At 42.4% G+C, this 23,949-nt stretch overlaps 1 protein-coding gene across 2 annotated transcripts in view; it reads left to right on the top strand.

Moving 5' to 3' along the window:
* Positions 1 to 23,949, top strand: part of MMP16 (matrix metallopeptidase 16) — a 287,970-nt gene that overhangs the window by 181,437 nt on the left and 82,584 nt on the right. For both annotated transcript variants that reach the window (XM_060243541.1, XM_060243542.1), the window contains one exon: positions 18,641 to 18,802. In XM_060243541.1, coding sequence (XP_060099524.1) covers positions 18,641 to 18,802 — 162 coding nt within the window. The remainder of the gene's footprint in view (positions 1 to 18,640; positions 18,803 to 23,949) is intronic.

Consider the following 23,949-nt stretch of genomic DNA (forward strand, 5'->3'; position numbering starts at 1 on the left):
TATGCTGGTATACAGCATAATGAAGATGTTTAACAGATTCAAGGGCTGAATCAGGCGCTAAAATTGTGACATGGCAATTTAAATTTTTTTGACTGCTGAAGACTCCATGACTCTTATGTAGTGCAAAAAGTGCTATGCACTATAAGAGAACAAGAGTCTGGTCTAATAGAGATGGTCCAAAAATAAAGTTAGCTGTTGGAACACTGCTGGAAGTTGTTGAGTCACTTTACTGGAACTTGTTTATCTTCTGCACATAGAGTGACTTTTTTCAGTGATATGTGAAAATTATTGTAGATTATCAGATTTTCCTTAAATCTTCAGTTTCCTAATGGTATGATAGTGATCAACAGAAAGAAGCTAAGATAATAGCCTGTATCCAACCACACCTTCTGAAGGATAAAGGGCACTTAAGAACATAAGAGAAGCCATGTTGGATCAAGCCAATATGTGTGTGTGTGTGTGTATACACACACACACACACACACATATACACATATATATACACACTGTGGCTAATAGCCACTGATGGACCTCTGCTCCATATTTTTATCTAACCACCTCTTGAAGCTGGCTATGCTTGTAGCCGCCATCACCTCCTGTGGCAGTGAATTCCACATGTTAATCACCTTTTGGGTGAAGAAGTACTTCCTTTTATCCGTTTTAACCCGACTGCTCAGCAATTTCATCGAATGCCCACGAGTTCTTGTATTGTGAGAAAGGGAGAAAAGTACTTCTTTCTCTACTTTCTCCATCCCATGCATAATCTTGTAAACCTCTATCATGTCACCCTGCAGTCAACGTTTCTCCAAGCTAAAGAACCCCAAGCGTTTTAACCTTTCTTCATAGGGAAAGTGTTCCAACCATTTAATCATTCTTGTTGCCCTTTTCTGGACTTTTTCCAATGCTATAATATCCTTTTTGAGGTGTGGTGACCAGAATTGTACACAGTATTCCAAATGAGACCGCACCATCGATTTATACAGGGGCATTATGATACTGGGTGATTTGTTTTCAATTCCATTCCTAATAATTCCCACCATGGCATTGGCCTTTTTTATTGCAGTGACACACTGTCTTGACATTTTCAGTGAGTTATCTACCACAACCCCAAGATCTCTCTCTTGGTCAGTCTCTGCCAGTTCACACCCCATTAACTTGTATTCGTAGCTGGGGTTTTTGGCACCAATGTGCATTACTTTGCACTTGGCCACATTGAACCTCATCTGCCACATTGACGCCCACTCACCCAGCCTCAACAGATCCCTTTGGAATGCCTCACAATCCTCTCTGGTTCTCACCACCCTGAACAATTTAGTGTCATCTGCAAACTTGGCCATTTCACTGCTTACTCCCAACTCCAAATCATTTATGAACAAGTTAAAGAGCATGGGACCCAGTACTGAGCCCTGAGGCACCCCACTGCTTACCGTCCTCCACTGCGGAGACTGCCCATTTATACTCACTCTCTGCTTCGTATTAATTAGCCAGTTTTTGATCCACAAGAGGACCTGTCCTTTTACTCCATGACTCTCGAGCTTACTAAGGAGCCTTTGATGAGGAACTTTATCAAAAGCTTTCTTTCTTCTAAAAGGTGATGGTGATTTCCCTGACACTCCCTTCTGCTGGAAATCCCTACTTTGTCCCTATGCTGTCTCTCAGTTTCTCTGGCAAACTATGGGTACATCAGTGAGCTGAAAAGGGGAGGGCATAAATTAATACATCCTCTTAAGGAAAAAAAAATCTTTGGAACTGGTTGGCATCTTCAGTGTTGTAACTGAACTAAGTTGTTTAGCTTCACAAAACTTTGCAGGTAGCCAAGACAATAGTGAAGTTGAATTAAGTTTGCTTGCATATCAGCCGTGTGAATTCATTTAGACAGGAGAAACAGCTCTGAGACAGTGTTCCAGTAGGAATCAGACCAGCTAAACTCCAAGCAAGGATGTGTCAATTCAATTTATATTGAAATTCCCCTTGACTGACTTTCTCATCATTGTGAACTCTCAATCAATTTAGCCTGTACCCATGTGCTCTAAGACAGAACTTTAAAGAGTTACTTTGACCTCTGTTGAATAAAAGGCTCTCTGAAATAACGTTTCATAGACAAACCTAATTTGAAAAACAAGAACAATGTCCATTGTCTCAGGCACAGGCACAGGCACTATCATTGTGAGGGTATCTGAATGTATGGACTCTGTTCTAGGACTCTATGTCATCAACACTCCAAGTTATGTTCATGACAACACAGACTTTCGGAGAAAATACAATCTTTGAACAACATTCCAGAGAATACTATTTTACTATGGAATCTCTGTACACTAACATCCCCCACAAAGATGGTTTATGAGCCATAAGGAATACGATTGCTGACAAAACCATGGCTGACTTTGCAACCAAACAGTGCCATTTTATTCTCACCCATAACTACTTTAGATTTGATGACAACTTGTTCTTCAGATTAATGGTACAGCCATGGGCATCCGCATGGCCCCACACAGTATGCTAACATCATTATAGCTGACTAGGGGCAATACTTCCTAAACTTCTGCCCACTCATATGCCTCTTATACATGTGATACATTGATGACATTTTTATTGTCCAGACACATGGTAAAGAAGACCTGGACATATTCCACCAGATATGCAATGACTTTCACCCCACTATCAACCTGAATAAACAAATCTAAGCAAGAAATACATTTTCTGGACACTACTGTAAAAATATACAATGGACGCATAGGTACTATCTTATACTGGAAACCTACTGATGGACAATCATACTTACATGTCTCCAGCTATCGTCCTAAACATACCAAATAGTCCACTCTATACAGTCAGGCTCTATACTACAGTCACATCTGCTCCAATCCTACAGAAAGAGATATTCACTTGAGAGATCTATAACAAACCTTTTTGGAACTAAAGTACTCACTTGATGAAGTTAAGAAACAGATTAACAAAGGCAGAATGCTACTCAGAAAAAGCCTGTTACAAGACAGGCGCAAAAGAGACAATGACAGAACACCACTAGTTGTCACATACAGCTTTCATCTCAAAACAATTCAATGCACTACCAGCAGTTTACAGCCTTTACTGGATAATGATAGTTCTCTTTCAAAAGTACAGGGGAGGAAACCTTTTCCTGTCCACAGAGCCCCCCCCCCCCCAGTCTCAAACAACTCATCACCTACAATAATGCAACGATTAATTTGATAATGAACACTGGTACCAGAGCTTGCAATAACCCCTGATGCCAATTTTACTGCCACAGACACCCAGACAACACAATCACTGTACCTAACAACATCAGCTACACCATCTCAGGTTTATTCACATGCTCATCTTCTAACATTGCAAATGCCATTAAATGCCAAAAAATGCCCTTCAGTTCTCTACATAGAGCAAACAGGTTAAATCCTATGCCAAAGGAAAAATAGACATAAATCTGACATCAAGAATCACAAGACTGAGAAACCTGTAGGAGAACACTTCAGCCTGCCAGGACATTCAATGGGTGACCTCAAAGTAGCTGTTTTATTACAAAGGACTTCAGGAACAGATAGAAAGAGAAATTGCTGATTTGCAGAACAATAGAACCCTCAGGAATTAACAGGGACATTGGGTTTTTTATCCCACTACATATGCTAACCTCATTCAGCCCTTACATCTGTTGTGTAATCCCCTAGAAGGACCATATGTCCTCTTTATTTATTATTTGGAATAATAGATTAAAATATTAGATGGTAATGTGATGAATAGTAGAATATAATGAAGTTTGAAATGATAGATTGGAATGTATTTCTCTGATCTGGGAACAGGAGAGATCTCTCACAGCCAATCACCCCACTTCAAAGAAGATGCTGTAAAGTCACCTCCATGCTTGAGAGTGTCGGTGTGTGGAGTCCTCCTTCCATAGCCTGACAGCAGCAAGGAAGAAGCAGGTGGATCTATCTGACAGGTCAGGTCAGAGTAACCTTGTCAGCAAGCCGGTTCTGGCTGGACAATGACTAAGGGAAAGTACCTGCTGAAGTAAGCAAGTATATGGACTGCCTTGATTGGCTGATGTATATATATAAGGACTGCATTGCCTGTATGTAGCTCTCTCACTCGAGAGGTGGATGCTGGCGGAGCACTTTGTCGCTCAGATCTATGTTTGTCACTGCACTAGTAGCTTTGTATACTAAACTACTAAATACACTGTTTTAATACTAGGTGCTGGTGTGTGGCTCACCTTCCTTCTGGAGCTTACTATTGTACGGTTCTCTATTCCTCACTCTGCACACACATGCACCGATAGGGTTATGGGCCCAGAGTGGTTCCGCTGCGCAGAGGAGTGTTGAGAGTGTTGAGAGCTGTCCGGACATTGTGGTGGAGCCGGAGGCGAGAGAAACGCCATGGAGGACAAAGAAGAGGATTTCCAGCTATCTCTGTCTGAGAGCGAGGGGGAGGACGGCAGCGAGCTGTCTGGAGGAGTCGGTGAGATGGCTCAGCAACAGCTTGCCATGGCCGTGGAGAAACTTACGTCTGCCAACAACGCAGTATGGAGCTTGAGGATGGAGCATTTCCTGAAGCGTGAGGGTCAATGGCTATTCGTGAGTAACCCCCCTGCTGTATTATCTCCAGCCGAGACTGTGTTGGCTGAAAAAGGACTTGCAACTATAGTGCTGGCTGTTGGAGATGACCAGCTTATCTATGTGCGTGGCAAGGACTCTGCGAAGGCTGTGTGGGATGCACTCAGTGGTGTGTACGTTAGAACTACTGCAGGCTCCCTAATGGCCTTGACGCGCAAGATGTTCCGCACGCTGATGCCGGCTGGAGGGTGTGTGAGGCAGCACATCAAGAACTTAACAGACTGTTTTGTTGATCTGGAGACCCGGAGTAAGATAATGGCTGATGATGACAGGGTTTACATACTGCTATCATCTCTACCGCCGGAGTTCTCTCCGCTCATTACCTCGTTGGAGACGGTGGACGTGGCTGCACTAACTATGGAGTATGTGTGTGCACATCTTTATGATTTCCAGGAGCGAGTGGTAGCTGTAATCCATCCAGGAGTGTCGGCTGGTGAGCGTGTGTCTGCAGGAGCGTCTGGGAAAGTGTTCAGGCAGGAGCCGGTTTGTGCTGCTGGCAAGCAGCCAAAGCCTGAGATAGAGCTGAGAGCATTGGCTGTGAGGCGTTGCTACAGATGTGGATCTGCATCGCACCTCTTGCGTGCCTGTCCTGAGGCTGGGAGGCAACGTCGTCAGGGGCAGCGGAGACAGATCACCACAAGCAGCTGTGAGGAGGAAGCCCAGCTGGTTACGTCATCAGCAGCAAGTGCCGGGTCGCAGTGGATTTTAGACTCCGGTGCTACAAGTCATCTCTGCTATGAGAAAGGCCTGCTGAGAGATATTAAAAGCTCCAATCTCTCCTACGTGCGGCTAGCTGATGGGTCGTCGGCCGCTGTGGAATGTGTGGGGAGTGTTGAATTTCCCTCATTAAAGTGTACGCTCCAAAATGTACTGTGTGTTCCCACTCTAAGATCGAACTTACTTAGTGTCAGTGCTTTAATTGATGATGGCTTTGAAGTACTGTTTACACAGGAATGTTGTAAAATTCTTGGAGGTGGGGGGAAGTTGCTGGCTACTGGCATCAGGGCTGAGAATGTTTATGTACTTAGAAGTGCGTCTGTCCATGCAGCTCAGGTCACCAACGTGCCAGTGCATGACAGATGTATTCACCTAATTCACCGCAGGCTGGGGCCCTGTGGCTTTCACGCCCTAAAGAAAACCCTGCAAATGATGCCAGATCTAAAAGTCAAACTGTGTAAATGCTTTTTAGACTGTCAGGTCTGTAAGAAGACAAAAAGCAAGGCTTGTGCTGTGGCAAAGCAAAGCACTAGGGAGACAAAACAGGCTCTAGAACTGCTCCATCTAGATGTCCTGGGGCCTTTTCCCAAAAGCCATTCAGGGAAACGGTTCTGTTTAGTGGTAACCGACGTTCCGTTTGCAATGGAACATAAGTCGGATGTGTTCAGATGCTTCCCGCAGTGGGCAAAGGCTGTGGAAAGGCAGCTAGACTTAAAGATAAAGTCTGTTCAATCAGACCGTGGGGGAGAGTTCACCTCAAATAACTTTAAACACTGGCTAGAAAGCAGAGGGATTGCCCAGAGACTAGCAAACTCAGCAACCCCACAGGAAAATGGCCTGGCAGAGAGGCATGGCGCCATCCTTCAGGGGTACATGTATGCAATGTTGGAGGATGCTAGTCTACCATTTGTGTATTGGGCAGAGGCCATGAATTCTGCAGCCTATACATATAACAGGGTTTGGACTAGGGCTACATGTGATATACCTTATAGAAGGTTGTATGGAAGACTGCCTAACCTAAAGTTCCTAAAGGTGTTTGGTACCCGGGCATGGGTTAATATTCCTTTAAAGAACAGAAGAAAGGGAGGTGACCGGGCGATTTGCCTAACTTTCCTGGGCTACGAGCCAGGAACTAAAGCTTATCAGTTTTGTGATAAGAGGGCGAAAATCACCTACAGCCATTCTGCTAATTTTAATGAACAGGGCAGCTGGCCAAAACTGCATGGCTCTGGAAGTGAAACTGTTTGCTGCCGTGCGCAGACAGCAGCTCTGGGGCAGAGCAAAGCGAGATAAAGCTTGAGCCAAAATCTCCAGGTCAGGAGGTGGTACCGTCTGAACCTCCAGCTCAGGAGGTGGTATTGCCACAATCACCAGCCCAGGAGGTGGCAACGAGTGAACTCAGAGGGAGTGAACCCAGTGTGAGTGAACCCAGTACAAGTGAGGGGCCACGGGTGTCCTTCAGAGCAACGAAAGGCATTCCTCCTGTGAGATATAGGTGTCCAGAAATAAAGCTGGTTAGTGTGCCTGAGCCTGAAGGATTTCGGGAGATGTTAAAGAAGAAGGCAGCAGAATGGCAGGCCTGGAGCGCAGAGCATGAAGCATGGCGAGGGGAGTCTGAAGCAAAGTGTCAGAACTCAATACCAGACCAGGACTAAGGTGTAAATAAGTACCTGTGTCTGAGGGGGAAAATGACAAAGTGCAGAAAGTATGATGAAAATACTGCTGACTGGTGAACAATGTATTTGCATGTGAATGAACATTGTAAGCATTGTAAAAGTTGTAAAGTTGTAAAATTCCTGAATGTGCTGTGTACGTCGGACTAGGAGGTGTGTTGGTGTGTGGAGTCCTCCTTCCATAGCCTGACAGCAGCAAGGAAGAAGCAGGTGGATCTATCTGACAGGTCAGGTCAGAGTAACCTTGTCAGCAAGCCGGTTCTGGCTGGACAATGACTAAGGGAAAGTACCTGCTGGAGTCAGCAAGTATATGGACTGCCTTGATTGGCTGATGTATATATATATAAGGACTGCATTGCCTGTATGTAGTTCTCTCATTCGAGAGGTGGATGCTGGCGGAGCACTTTGTCGCTCAGATCTATGTTTGTCACTACACTAGTAGCTTTGTATATATCTTGTAAATACACTGTTTGTTGTTGTAAGCCGCCCTGAGCCTGCTTCGGCGGGGGAGGGCGGGATATAAATAAAATTTTACATTACATTACTGTTTTAATACTAGGTGCTGGTGTGTGGCTCACCTTCCTTCCGGAGCTTACTATTGTACGGTTCTCTATTCCTCACTCTGCACACATACGCACCGATAGAGAGGAGATGGGTGGAGCATAATTACTGTTAGCATTCCACAAGTAAGGATACATCCACTCATCAGTCTCCAATTTTGACATGTTTATTTCCTTCACTGTGTTTTCCCCTGGAATTAAACCCACCCCAAATGGTAGCCATATAAATGAAGCTTGTTACTCCTGCTCAGCCCTTGAATCTGTTAATCGTCTTCCTGTACATAGACAAGTGACTCTTAGTAGCCGAATCAGAGCTATGGCTAAGGGAGTGTCAATGCTGCCCTCATGCTCCTCCACCATCAAGGACTACAAGTCAATTACAAAAAGTCCCACCTCACTCCCTCACAATCAGTGCACTTCATTGGGGCTCTCCTGGACTCCAGGGTGACACGAACATTCCTCCCACAGGAAAGAGTGAAGGAACGAAGCAGGACAGCAATGGAGGTCTTACAGTCAAGATCAGTTCCAGCCATTCGACTGCAGAGGCTGTTAGGACTGATGGCAGCTACCACGTCGGTGATACCCTTTGCCTAAGAATGTGGTCAATACAGCTGTGGTTTCTGCAACATTTCAAATCCATGAGACACTCTCAAAGAATGATCATGAAGATCCCTACATCTCTTGTTTTTGCTCTGAGGTGGTGTACATTGGAAGCCAACTTTATGGATGGTGCCCCTTTTCAAAAACAAAGCCCATCAGAGATGGTGATACAGACGCATCTCTGGAGGGATGGGGGGACCCATCTCCGGAGCATGTCAGTGAGAGCATTATGGGAACCCAATCTTATGCGGTGCCACATCAATTTCCTGGAGCTGATGGCCATCTGGTTTGCCCTGAGATCCTTCCTTCTAAACCTGCAGGGAAAAGCAGTAATGGTTCAGATGGACAACACCACCGTTCTGTTACATAAACAGACAGGGAGGGACAGTATCCAGGAGCCTATGTGGACTAGCAATGCAAATTTGGGACTGGTGTATCTTTCACGGGATATATGTCATAGCTGTGCACATCACAGGAGTCCTCAATGTGCAGGTGGACTTCCTCAGCTGTGGTGGGGGGGTCGACCCTTCACGAGTGGGTGCTCAACAACAGATTCCTGGATCCAGTGTTCCACGAATGGGGGAGCCCACAAGTGGATGTCTTCGCCACAAAAGTGAACAAAAAGTGTCCTCTGTTCTGCACTCGCAATGGCAGGGATCTGGAGTCACTAGGCGATGGACTTCTCATTGCGTGGACGGATCATTTCCTATATATGTTCCCACCAATCCCGTTGATAAATCGGGTGGTGCACCGACTGATTGCGGAGGAGGTTCATTGCATCATCATAACACCATTGTGGCCATGCCAGCCGTGGTTTCCAATGCTCCTACATTTGAGCAGGAACAGGTGCATCCACTTCCCTCAAGCACACGACATCCTGATGGACCAAGAGGGGTTGGTGCTCCATCACAACGCTCTGCACCTGAAGCTCACGGCATGGCTGGTTCGCTGACACCATTCTCTTCTGAGATACAGGACATCCTCACCAACAGCAGGAAGCCATGAGCCAGGGCATCATACCTGTATAAATGGAAGAAGTTCCTGAGTTTTCATAGGGAGACTGAACTGTGGGCCATGGATTGTTCTCTGCAGTCTGTCTTTGAATTCCTACTATCGCTAAGGCAGAAGGGTTTGTCTCATTCCTCAGTCAAAGTTTACTTATCAGCAATGTCGGTGTTCCACAACCCTGTTGATGGTGGTTCAGTGTTTTCCCATCCAGACTGTAAGCGCTTTATGAGGGGACTGGTCCACCAGAGCCAAAAACTCCTGTGCCTTGGGACTTGCAACTGGTTCTTACTATGCTCACATGCAAGCCCTTTGAACCGATGGCCATGTGTAGCCTACAGCTTCTGTCATGGAAAACGGTGCTGCTGGTAGCTGTAACCTCAGCTAGGAGAGTGGGTGAACTATGTACGCTCCACCATTACCCACCTTTCCTTACTTTCTATGCGGAAGGGGTCACTTTGAGGCCTGACATCACATTTCTTCCTAAGGTGGTTTCCTCCTTCCATCTTCAGTCGGTTATCCACCTTCCCACCTTCTTTTCGAATCCTAAGACTGAGGCAGATAGGAGGTGGCATTCTTTGGACGTTAGATGAGCGCTCTTGTTCTATTTGATCAGAACTAAACCCTTCAGGTCATCCAGCCATCTTTTTGTATCTTATGCACAGGATAAGAAGGAGCTGCTATCTCAGTACAGAGGCTCTCCAAATGGATTGCTGAGGCAATTAAACTGTGCTACGCCTTGGCTAAGAGACCTTTTCCTGGCCCAGTGAGGGCACATTCCACTAGACCGATGGCCATATCGATGGCGTTCTTACAGGGAGTGCCACTGCAGGACGTATACAACGCTGCTATGTGGGCTTCTCCCAACTCCTTTGTCAGACATTATGCTCTGGATACCCATGCCAACCAAAGAGCCATGTGGGTTGGTCGGTTCTGTCATCTGCTCAATAAGAAAGTCTGGCAGCACCCTCCTCCAGGTAAGACCTAGCTTGCTACTCTTCCAACAGTGTGAAGCACAGAGACCACGAAGAAGATAAACAGGTTGCTTACCTGTAACTGATGATCTTCGAGTGGTCATCTGTGCATTCACACTACCCGCCCTCCTTCCCCTCTGCTGTCAGCCTTCTTATATCTGGTTGGTTAGTGGTAAGAAGGAAACTGGTGGGATAATAGCACCCTCCTCTGGACATGGGCAGTGGAGTCCCTGGGCATGCCCAGTGGGAGGACGCAAAAAGAACTAGAAGTTTTAGATCATCGTCGGGGTCGGCACAAGTGCCGATCATCCCAACAGTGTGAATGCACAGATGATCACTCAAAGATCATCAGTTACAGGTAAGCAACTTGTTTGTCTTAAAGGTACCACTGGATTCAGACCTTGTTTTGCTGCTTTAGTCCAACACAGCTACACACCTGAATATTTCAGCTCTTCAGGATGCTGAAATCATTGCTTTAAAAGTCACCCTGATGTGGATAGCCCAATCAAGCCCAATCTCATCAGATCTCAGAAGCCAAGTGTGACCAACTCTGTCATTTATTTGGACGGGAGACTTCCAGAGAATACCAGGAGTGGGAAGTAGGGGCAAACTATTAAGGAACTTGCCTGAATGTCCTCCATGCCCCAGTAGGAGTCACCATGAGTTACCATGTCACCAGAGGTCACCATGACTTCCAGGCATGGGCACACATGCACACACAAATGCAAAAAAAGAAAAGAAAGCACTGCTCTAAAAGTCTGTTGTTAAATTCAGTCACTGTCACCTGCATAGCCCAGGCTAGCCTGATCTCATCAGATCTTAGGAGCTAAGCAGGGCTGACTCTGGTTTAGTATTTGGATAGGAAACCACCAAGGAAGTCCAAGGTCACAAAACAGATGCAGACAATGGCAATAAATGGCAATAAAATAAGATAAAATCAGTCATTGAAACTGTGCAGTGAGAAGATGAGTACCTATCTCTCAACTCTGCTCACTGGGATGATGTCTGCCTTGTGAGAGCAGTGAAACCTGCCAAGTTTGTTTGTTTCAGTTTTTATCTCACCCTCCTTGCCAGTGGGCTCAGGGTGGGTTACAAGTCACAGAATAATAGTAGATGCTTAAATAATTAAAAACCTTTTTTCATTAAAAACTGAAATAAGTTAATATAACATTCCTGAGGCTCTTCAGATCTCTTCCTCTCTCTCTCTCTTGTAAGAAAAATAATTACATACATAATCATAAAAAGCGGTAGCTAATAGATCAGTATACTCAATCTTGTTAAACCTGTGGGCACTACTGTAATTTTGAGAAAGGGCAGTATAACATCTATATTAAAGGTAGTCCCCTATGCAAACACTGAGATTACTGACCCATGGGGTGACATCACATCACGTTTTCTTGGCAGATTTTTTATGGGGTGGTTTGCCATTGCCTTCCCTAGTCATCTACACTTTACCCCCAGCAAGCTGGGTACTCATTTTACTAATCTTGGAAGGATGGAAGGCTGAGTCAACCTTGAGCCTGCTACCTGAATGCAGCTTCTGCCAGGATTGAACTCAGGTCATGAGCAGAGCTTGGACTTCAGTACTGCAGCTTACCAAGAGTTTTACAATGCATTCTACATAGGTCTGCCATTGAAAATTGCCTGGAATTTACAATTGGCACAGAAAACTGTGGACAGAGTGTTAACTGGAGTGAGTCATAGGGATTACAAGTAAGAACACACAAGGACTTTCAGGAGACATCATTTCCTTCTCCCCCACTATTTCCTCTTTCCGTTGAAAGCCCCCATAGCCTGTCCCCTTTTCCTGCTTTCTTCTCTCCTTCTAGGTTGCCAACCTGAACATCTCTTGGAATCACAATGGATCTCCCAGCTACAGAGATATGTTCCACTTAGGGTTGCCAGCTCCTAGTTGGGAAATTTCTGGAGGTGTGAGGATGGAGCCCATGGAAGGTGGGCTTTGGGGAGGGGAGGGACATCAATGGGGTATAATGCCAAATCAGTCATTTGTTCCAAGGGAACTGATCTCTGTTGTCTGGAGATCAATTGTAATACCAGGAGATCTCCAAGACACAAACAGAGATTTGCAACCATAAACACACTGCAAAACAATAATCTGTCTGTCTGTCTGTCTTAGTATTGTTTTTTTTTTATTGCCGCCTTGGGGGCCCTTAGCTGGATGGAAAGTTGGCATAGATATGTTTTAAATAAAAAATCTAAAACCATGTGTATCACCACAAAGTAGCTGTTATAGGTGGTGGGGCAATTAAAAATATTGCAAAGTTCCAAGCCAAACATCTATGATGGAGATAGCTATTTCTGAAAGGGCAATTCCTCCAGACTTAATATGCAAAGGAGCTCCCGCTACAAAGTGAGCCCTGGATATTCGTATTCACCAGGCCAAGTACCGTAAGCACAAACAGTTTCCCACAATCCCGGGTCTTTTCCAGCTCTCAGTTAAGATCCTTAAAATGCCAGCATTTAAACCTGGAACTTTAAACATGCAAGGTATGTTGTCAGGCTAGTAGAAGAAGAAGATATTGGATTTATATCCCGCCCTCCACTCCGAAGAGTCTCAGAGCGGCTCACAATCTCCTTTACCTTCCTCCCCCACAACAGACACCCTGTGAGGTGGGTGGGGCTGGAGAGGGCTCTCACAGCAGCTGCCCTTTCAAGGACAACCTCTGCCAGAGCTATGGCTGACCCAAGGCCATTCTAGCAGGTGCAAGTGGAGGAGTGGGGAATCAAACCCGGTTCTCCCAGATAAGAGTCTGCACACTTAACCACTACACCAAACTGGCTCTCCTAGTAAATATGAGATAATAGTAATGGGTGAAGTCATCCTTCCCTTAGAAAACAGAAGCCTGAAGACAAAATTATTGGTATATTGTGGATTATCCACTCAAAGAGACAAACCGAGGGGGATGTCTAATCATAGAAACTGACCAGATGTACATATACAATGTGGCAATTACTCATGGCATCTTCATTAGTGTTCCCTGCCATTGCAAATTCAGTGTCCAGTCAGACAAAAAACAATTCTTTATTAAAGGACATTTTAATAATGAAAACATAAATGGAATCTATTTTTTTTTAAAAAAACTATACTAAAACAAATATTTTTCTAAAAGGATAACCCTATTTCAAAGAATACCTGTCTGCACCCATGCAATAAGGATAACAAGATGGAGTGAGATGTAGGCGCCTTGTGTGCTGTGGGGGGTGGTGGTGGAAAACAGATGACAGAACCCTATTAAACTACTAAGCTGATTTCTTGCATGAGATTCCTGTATAGGGTTACCAAGTCCCTCTGTGGGGGCAGGGAATTCTCTGCCCCTGCCTTTATTGCAAGTAAAAAATTCTTAGTGGGAGGGGGGGGGGGAAATGTGTGAAGTTACTTCTGAGAAAAACCTGAAGGTGAGATGTCATGCTGTTGCTGACAGCTCCCCTCCTGTGTACCCACTCCCCATCTCCCACTGGTTGCCAGGCTTGGACTGCAATCACACATGCTAAATAATGCACTTTCAATCCACTTTCGATGCACTTCAGAAATAGATTTTGCCAGTTCACACAGCAAAATCCCATCAGAAGGTGCACTGAAAGTGGATTGAAAGTGCATTATTTAGTGATCACAGCCTTAGACTGGCAACCCTAGATTCTTGCTCATCCTCTCTTTATCAACTTAATCTGATATTACCTTATGGTTTTCAGTTGTATTGTTTGAAACATCATCATCCTCAGATGATTATGGATTTTGAATATACTCTGTGCTCAAAGCATACCGTTATTTTAAGGTACAAATCCATTATCCTCTATATGGAGAACATTTGCTTAAATAGATCTGAATTGCCCTGACTTGGATAGCTCGATCTCTCCAAATCTCAGAAGCTAAGCAGAGTAGGTCCTGGCTAGTATTTGGATAGGAGATTTCCAAGGGATGCCAGGGTCATGATGTAGTGGTTGCCATTGGCACCCACTTCTCCATGTCTCTTGCCTTGAAAGCCCTACAGGGTTGTCAGCTGTGACTTGACAAAAAGAACCCTTTTCTGAATTAGCAATTTATTCATGGTAGCAGTGGTTTTTTGAAACAACTGAGACCCTTGTCCATACTCTGCCCATGCCCTCAAATCTCTTGGATTTCCCAAGCCAGAGATGGCATCCCTACTAGGTTATGAAAAAAGCAATTGCAGATAGTGGGGTCATAAAGACATTGAATGCAGGAAAAACAATGTGGAATGTAATTAGGTAAAAGGTAAATCTATTGAAGACAAATGCAGAGACTATTCCCAGCTGCTGTATTTGGTGATAATACAATTTCCTTTAGCTTTGCAGAACTATTTAACACCTGTAGTGTCTGAGATATAAGCCAAAATGCCCTCAAAATGAGGTTGGGGAATTGTCAGGTGGGCACCTGTCTTAATCAGGATCTTTTACCTGTGTATACAGGATTCCACGTTCAGAAATTAATGCTTAAAAATATTAGGGACTCTAATTAAGTAAAACAATTAAAATTTATTCCAGAAAAATATAGGCTTCCATATAAGATAAAATACTCATAAAATCATTCATACAGTCCTAAGAAAAATAGAGAGAGATACAGAGACAACATATGGGTAGACAAACAGGGTGATAATTACCTATCGTAGTCGTCAAGAAGGCTCCAATGGCAACGATAGAGGATGGGGGAAATGGAAGCTCAACTGGCCAAGAATCGGGGATGGATCTAGACAGTGGAGATAAAGTACTGCTTCAGTCTTCTCATTGCTACCAGTCTTTGTCCTGGGTTTCGTTGGACAAAGGCTTGGGTGGTCTGGCAGGATCCATGCCTGGATAAGCTTGATGGTTCCATGGGTGGCTCACATCTGTTGCGTACGTTGCCTCCTGCTGTCCTGAAATGGAGTCTTGGTACTGCTGGAAAATAGCTGGTGTTAGCCTCCCAAAGTGGATTCTATGGTCAAGGCTGAAAACCGCTTGGTCTGGATAGCTCCTAACGGCGCGCTTTTCTTCCGCTCCAAGATAGAGATGGGGTTCGCCCGAAGCGACTGGAAACCATCCCATTTTCCTTGCTGGCGCTCTTCCAGGAACACAGAGCGCTGCTTTAGCATTGTAGCTGTTAGTAGTCATAAGCCCTTTCTATTCTGGTAGGCAAACCCACGTCCTTCTGTCAGATGTGTGAGAGCTCTGTCTCCAGGCACTCTGGCACCCAGATGGGTGACTATGATGTTCTGGAAATTAGGGGCATTTCCTTACAGAGAAATCCCAACAGGTGCCTAATAACAGAACATATATGTTATACTATTTGTAAATATATAGTTACAGTGTTCACTCTCTTTATTTTTAGGGCATCTTCAATCTACATATGAAAAAAGTGTAAAATGTCCTTATATTTCTTCATGTTAGCTGCACTGGTTTTTTTGCAACAATTGGCTTCAGCAGAGTTTCCTAAGGTTACCTTTAAAAGCTGTTGAGTACTTGGAGAATGATAAATGCTACTGACCAAAAGTTTTTATACATGATGACAAGAAAGGGCAAAAGAGAAGGAGAGAGCAGTTCTTTCTTAGTGTGATGTGTTCAGTTGTTCTGTTTTGAATGATCAAAGTGGAATTAGATTCTCATGAGTGTGCTTTTTTTTTTTTCACCTGGGATGCTGCATGGAACTTTGTCCTTTCTGTTGGAATTGAGTGCTTTGGGATCAGAGATTCTATAGCTCCTGAGTCTGACTGCAGTTGAAATGGAAAAGGTATCTGTAGGTAAGGGAAAGAACTAGAAAATATAGGGTTGCCAGGTCCGACTCAAGAAATATCCGGAGGCTTTCGGGGAAGAGCCAGGAGACTTTGGGGTGGAGCCAGGAGCTAGGTTGTAGCAAGCATGATTGAACTCCAAAGAGAGTTCTGGCAATCACATTTAAAGAGACAACATTTCTTTTAAATGCCTTCATTTGGAAATAATGAAGGATAGGGGCACCTTCTTTTGGGGCTCATAGAATTGAACCTCCTAGTCCAACCTTTTTGAAAAGAGGGGTTTTTTTAAAGAAGAGGCACCAGATGCTATGCTGAAAATGTGTTGCCTCTACCTCAAAAAACTACACACACCCAAGTCCCAGATACCCGCAGATCAATTCTTCTTTAAACCCTATGGGTCTCCATAGAGAAGAATGGAGTGCCCAGCGGACATTACTCTCCCCCACCCCACTTTCTGATAACCCTGAAGTGGGGGGAGGGCCTCCAAACCAGGAGATCCCCTGCCCCTATCTGGGAATTGGCAACCCTAACATAGCAACAATATGTGGGGATAGTAAGCTATGAGTAATAAAGGATGCACATGTGCTAAGAAAATATTATTTGCAAATAATCATTGCAGGGTTTGGGGTTCCATGCCCCAGCCCTCAGCAGCTTCCTTATCCATCATACCCTCTGTTGCAGTGTTTGGGCTTGCAGAGGCTTAAAACAGGAGAGGGGAGGGGAGTTGCAGCACATGGTGGTGATGGTGGTGGGTTGTCCTTGTCCTCTTCTTCTTCCTCTCCACTGGGTTTCTTCAGCACAACCTGGAGAGAAGCCCCAGCCACCTCCTTACTGCACATGCCCAGTCAATTCTCCCAAAATTTCAAGAGAAGTAGTAATTCTGAGAGACCTCAGGAGAAATATTGGCCTGCACCTGCAGCCTCTGTTACCCTCCCATTGCACTGGTCAAGTTAAACTGACAGATAGGATTGCCAATTCCCCCTGGCCACTGGCAGGGATGGAAGGATAGGGTTGCCAGATCCAGGTTCAAAAATTCCTGGGGAGTCAGGGATGGAGCCTGGTGAGAATAAGGACTTCAGTGGGGTACAATACCATTGAGACATCCCTCCAAAACATCTATTTTCTCCAGGAGTACTGATATCTGTCATCTAGAGATGGGCCGTAATTCCAGGGGATTTCCTGGAGGCTGGCATTCCTACTGCCAGCAACTGTTAGTAGTGGTTGAAGTGGGGTCTTAAAAGGCCCATACTGTATTCCTGCTGTTGCACTGCTGCCATTCTGACTGGTTTGGCAGCTGGAGGATATAGTTGAGTTGAGGCCTTAAAGGGCCCATACTGTGTTGCCATTGGTACAGCCTTTTTCTATGATGCCAGTTCCCTGTAACTCCTGGGAGCCTGCAACCAGACTAGCTTGTAAACATAATATTGGATTTTATTATTTACAGCCATAATTGTTTAGTAGCTAGTTCAGAACATAAATGTTTGCTTAACCATTCTGCTCCTCACTTCACTGTCCCTTGCAAATAAAATTATACTTTTCTAACATATTCCTACAACAAAAAGTAAAATATGAAAAATAACATAAGCATCTAAAAAAACCAGAAGGTCCCAGTTAGAGTTGCCAAATCCTCAGTGGAGATGGGGGTCTCCTACCACCAGGCCCTGCCTCCCATCCACCAACCAGCTTGCTGTTGGGGGAACATAGTAGTAGAAAGATCTCCAGTGAAAAAGAGCTGGTAGTAGTTGGCCCTGAACTGGATGGCCCAGGATAGCCCGCTCTTATCAGATCACAGAAGCTAAGCATGGTTAGCCCTGGTTTGTACTTGGAAGGAAGACCTCCAAGAAAGCCCAGGGTCACTATGCAGAAGAAGGCAATGATAAATAATTTCTGAACATCTCTTCTCTTGAACCTCCATGAGGGGTCACCATGGCCGTATAGGGTTGCCATGGGAGTGGGGGATCCCCCAATTTCACAGGCTCCTGTCCGCCACTGTCCACCTGGAAGTGTCATCATCATTCCAGGGACATCTCATTGTGACACTCTGGTATTATGGGCAGAGTCACACCCTCCCACCCCACACTGCCAAGGAGGTAAGAACTGGCAATCTTACCTCAGTAGTAGGTGACATGAAAGACCACAGCCTGAGACCCTGGAGAGCTGTTGCCAGCCTGAGCACACGTTAATGACCTTGATGGACCAATGGTCTGATTCAGTAAAAGGCAGTTTCATATGTCACAGGAACGGATATGTGTCTTGATCTATGGCTTGGATTCTATGAAGAAGTTCCATGCATATGCTCTTCCTTTTCCACTAAAACTTCAGTTTGTGCAAACGATCAAAGGTTTTCATTGGAAACAGAAGTGTTAACTGACAAGGAGACACAGTTTTGAGGCTATCTATAGCGCATGAAACTCCTTTATAGGAGCTAACCTTTATGTAGCTTTGAAAATTATATCAGCTATGGAACATTGGAAAAGAAATCAATCTGAGCTTTGTTTTATAGGAATGTCCTTTCATATTATTTGCAGCTGCGGAATAGTAAATGAAGTGTAACATTGAGATTTCACTGGGAGGCTCTGACTCATATATAGGAGCCGTGGAAGAAGGTTGTGCATCAGCTGCATGTGAAATATTGTCCATGTCTGGAAAAGTCACTTAAATGGTGCTTTGTGTCAAGTATAGTGGATGTGATGAATTGATAATGTACTTATAAAGTATACCTTTTTCCTCCTTTTCTTCTAGGCAATGATTTGTTTCTAGTTGCAGTTCATGAATTGGGACATGCCCTAGGGTTGGAGCATTCGAATGACCCAACTGCCATCATGGCTCCATTTTACCAGTACATGGAAACTGACAACTTCAAACTTCCTAATGATGATTTACAGGGAATCCAAAAGATATATGGTATGTAGCTTTTCCATAAAAAGAATTACACATGGGGAGGAGGGTGACTGCTTTCAGTCTTAAACATGGACCAATTTATCATGCTCAGTGTACACATTGCATCTCATTGAAGATAGCAAATCTGAGCCTGCCTTAGTGTTAAAACTATTTTATTTGGTAACATATGGTTACAAATTATATTTCTTGCATCATTAATAACTTCTTTTATCTATTCCATATATTAATTTCTACCCACCCCTCCCCCGTTACTTGACCCCCACCAGTGTTATTTACTTAAAGTACTAATGTTTAAAGGTACCCTTAACTAATAAAAACAAAAATTAATATTCTTCTTTTTTCTAAGACTTAATCATTATCAAAAATTGTCCAATGTCCTTTGATTTTCCACTCTTTTTCTACATATCAACTTTTTCCACTCCATCTTAAAAACTTCTAAATTATAGTCTCTTAAAATTCTTGTTAATTTGTCCATTTCACTCCATGTCATAACTTTTACAATCCAATCCCATTTCTCTGGTATTTTTTCTTGCTTCCACAACTGCGCATATAATGTCCTAGCAGCTGAAAGCAAGTACCAAATTACAGTTCTATCTTCTTTTGGAAATTTTTCCATTTGTAATCCCAACAGAAAAGTCTCTGCAACTTTCTTAAATTCATATCCCAAGATCCTAGAAATTTCTTGTTGAATCATCTGCCAATACTTTTTTGTTTTTTCACAAGTCCACCATATATGGTAGAAAGAACCTTCATGTTTTTTACATTTCCAACATCTGTCTGGCATCTTATTATTCATCCTTGTCAATTTCTTAGGAGTCATATACCATCTATACATCATTTTAAAACAGTTCACTTTAATACTATGACACGTCGAAAACTTCATAGAGTTCTTCCACAAATATTCCCAAGTTTCCATCTGTATTTCTTTATTTACATTAATTGCCCACTTAATCATTTGAGATTTCACTACTTCATCTTCCGTAGACCATTTTAAAAGTAATTTATATAATTTTGAAATTAATTTTTCGTTGTCTCCAAGCAGAACTTTTTCCATTTCTGTTGTCTTTCTTATTCCTTCAGTTTTAATGTCATTCTCCACCAAGCTCTTTATTTGTTGCATTTGAAACCAATCATATTTATTATTCAGCTCTTCAGCAGTTTTCAATTCTGTTTTGCCACTTTGTATTTTTAATTGTTGATTATATGACAACCACTTTTCTTCACCCGTCTCAGCTGTTATTTTTATCACTTCTGCTGGCACTCTACATAACGGTTTTCTCTCATCTCCATATTTCTTATATTTCATCCATATATTTAGCAAGCTGTTTCTTATATAATGGTGAGAGAAAAATCCATCTATCTTCCCCCCCCCCATAATACATATAAGCATGCTAGCCAAATTTATTTCTATGACCTTCCAACGCTAAGAGTTTTTTGTTTAACAACATTATCCATTCTTTTATCCATACTAAGCAAACTGCTTCATGATATAATTTTAAGTCTGGTAAATGAAATCTGCCTCTCTCTTTTGCATCTGTTAAAATTTTCATTTTAATTCTTGGTTTCTTCCCCGCCCACACAAACTCTGAAATTTTTCTTTGCCATCAATTAAATTGTTTACTGTCTTTCACAATTGGAATAGTTTGAAACAGATATATTATTCTTGGTAGAATATTCATTTTAATTGCAGCTATGACAAACAGTGACAAATTAAGTTTATTCCACTTTAACATATCTTCATCCATTTTACACCATAGCTTCTCATAATTATTTTTGAACAAATCAATATTCTTCAATGTTATCTCCACACCCAAATATTTTACCTTGGAGGTAACTTCACAGCCCGTTAGTCTCTGCAGTTCTTGTTGCTTATTTATTTGCATATTTTTACATAGAAGTTTTGATTTTTCTTTATTAATACAAAGTCCCGCCATCTCCCCATATTCTTGTATTTTGGCTAACAACAAAGGTGTGACTTGTATGGGGTTTTCATTTATAAACATTATATCATCTGCAAATGCTCTGTATCTATAAGTAAATCCTTTTACTTTTAATCCTTCTATTTCTTTATCTTCTTGAATTTGCATCAGTAATATTTCAAGAGTCATTATAAACAACAGTGGGGAAAGTGGACAACCTTTTCTTGTATTTTTACTAATTATCATGTCTTCTGTAAGATCAGCATTTATACATAGCCTTGCACGTTGTTCAGTATATATTGCTTTTATCATTCTTATAAAGCTTTCTCCCAGCTCCATTTTCTCCATTACTGCAAACAAATATCCCAATTTAAATTGTCAAATGCTTTCTCTGCGTCCTCAAAGAATAATGCTACTTCCTTTTCTGGATATCTTTCATAATATACTACAATATTTACAACAATTCTGATATTGTCTCTTATTTGCCTTTTGGGAAGAAACCCCGCTTGATCTTCCTTTATAAAGTTTATCAAATATTGTTTAAACCCTTCTGCCAAGATTCTTGTATATATTTTATAGTCATTATTTAATAATGAAATTGGTCTATAATTTTTTTACGTTCGTAACATCTCTATCTTCCTTTGGAATCAACGAAATAACAGCTTCCTTCCGCGTATTTGGTATTTTCTCTTTTGTTCTTATCATATTCATCAATTTCTGAAGTTTCGGGATTAACTCCTCTTTGAGGGTTTTAAAAAATTTAGCTGTATATCCATCTGATCCAGGTGCTTTTCCATTTTCCATTGCATTAATTGCCGCTTCAATTTCTATTTTTTCAATTGAATCGTTCAAAACTTTTTGCATATTTTCTGCTTTCAGTCTTAAACGTAGACCAATTTATCATGCTCAGTGTACACATTGCATCTCACTGAAGATAGCAAATCTGAGCCTGCCTTGTTGGGGAGGGCGAGATATAAATCTAATAAATAAATAAATCTGCATGTGCATTTTTTTTGTTTTTGCAACGAATGTAACAGGCAATCTATGTTAAATGTCCATGTGTACAGGGATGGTTGCTTGGGTTGAAGCAACCATAATTACAGTAGTTCATTGAGGGGTGGATTTTGGGTTGGCAGGATTACATCAGGACATGTGTTTTGAGGACTGCGTTTACAACTAAGCAAATATGAGCACCCAAATCCTATGAGAACAATTTCATTTTTATTTTTTTTAAAAAAAGGAAGAACTATATTCATCAAAGGGGGATTTGATTTCATGTTGTGATGATGAAGCCAATACCTTTGCTCAAGAGAAAGACATTGAATGGCTGGTCTCATTACAGTTTTAAGAGACAGTATGTTGTTAGCCCTATAGAGTGCCAGGATAACTTGTGGTATGTACTCAGGACAAGGGAGGAAGCAAGGAAAGACTTCCTAGCTACCTAGTTGGAAATGTACCACATTTGGCTCTGTAGCATCCTCTGCTGTCAATACAGGTACCTCCAGATAGTATTTTTAGCTCCTCTCCATGTCACTCTTTGACTTTACCTCAATTTAGGACATTCCCCTCTACCTGGGCTGGGTTTCTTCTGTCTTTTCTACTTAACTCCTGCCATATTCCTTCCTTCTTTTTCTCCTTTAATCTTCTCTTTTATTTACTTCTCTCCATTTCCTTTTCTATCTCACATTTTCAAGTGGAGCAGATATAATAGGCATTTTGTACTTCAAACATCAAAACAACTAAGGTCAGTTGCACTCCGTCTCCTTAACCACTCAGATATTTTTGTTGGTTGTTGACTGCTTACGTTTTTAAGCTTAGTTTCAAAATGAATAACTTCCATCATTGAAGTTAACTCTTAAGAATTAAATAATTTTCATCCATGCCCCATGTAATGTCTCACAAAGTATATAAAACACTTTTGGCTGCTGTACTGGGCAAACGGAAATGGAGTGTGTGATGGAGACTCAGGAGAATCGCTTCCATTGGAATGGTCTTTGGACTGGAAGAAGCTTCCATATTTGGCCAAGAGTAGTGGAATATAGTTAAATGAATTAAGGTCTATGCTTTCTGCTAATGACAACATCTTCCTCCAATGCAAGGAGTTGTCTTCCAGTGGAAGATGTATGTTGTGCTTCAACAAGTCTTCTTGAGCTGGAGAGAGGCTCTGCCATCAATGGAACAGTTTCATAGCTGTCAACTCAGTACAGCAATAGTCAAATGCATCTGTACAGAATATTTTGAATAGTACCCTGAATAATACCCTGCCCTTCATTACCAGAAGGAGCCTCAAAATGGCTTACAATCACCTTTCTTTCCTCTCCCTACAACAGACTCACCATGTGGTAGGTGGGGTTGAGAGAGTTCTGAAAAAACTGTGACTGGCCTGAGTAATGAGACTTCATGTAGAGGAGTGGGGAATCAAACCCAGACTTCAAGTGTAGAGTCCGCCTCTCTTAACCATTACACCACACTGGCTCTCATATGTAGACTATCATAAGCAAACTGTTTAATAAAGGAAATTAATTGATGGAGTTTCTCCTGAGTGGTTAAGAAGAAAGTGCTTGCCATGTCATCATGAGCTGGTAGTCTATTCAGAAGGTCCAGACAAAGTTATTTTGCCTTTACTAAACACTGGTTTCTGGCAGCTGTAAGCTAGACTTTGAAGACTAAGTTAGGCATGAAATTGCAAGTGAATTTTATATGAAAACTTTAGTTAAAGGTAATTTGGCAGTTTCAATCGAACCCCTTGTTGCAAGTGACCTTCTCCATTCATTGATACCAAAGTAGGCTCTGCTCTAATAATATCTAGATTGAGTATAGTTAAAGAAAAAAGACTCGGTTTACTCATTAATTCTAAGTTCTCCATGTCACATTAGTTCTCCATGTCACATTTCTCTCAGCTATGGATCTGTGTCTTATTAAAAATGCTTGTGATTATTTTTATGTTTAAGTATTGTTAGTAATTATTATTAATTTGTTGGGTGTAAAACTTAATTTGCTCTAGAAATTGAAAATCATTTTACTAAAATTGTTAAAAAAAACAACAGTCTTTTCTGAATACCTTGTTTATATAACTCACAAGCAAAACGTATTTGTTGCATTGTTGGGGGTTTGGGTCCATATTCTATAATGGTTAGTACATGATAGGAAAAAAAGATTGCTTGTAATGGCTGATGATGAAGTTTGTAATTTCTATATATAAATGTTTGCCATCGTGCAGTATACCTTATC

Source organism: Heteronotia binoei, chromosome 7 (assembly GCF_032191835.1).
Source record: "Heteronotia binoei isolate CCM8104 ecotype False Entrance Well chromosome 7, APGP_CSIRO_Hbin_v1, whole genome shotgun sequence".
Taxonomy (NCBI): domain Eukaryota; kingdom Metazoa; phylum Chordata; class Lepidosauria; order Squamata; family Gekkonidae; genus Heteronotia; species Heteronotia binoei.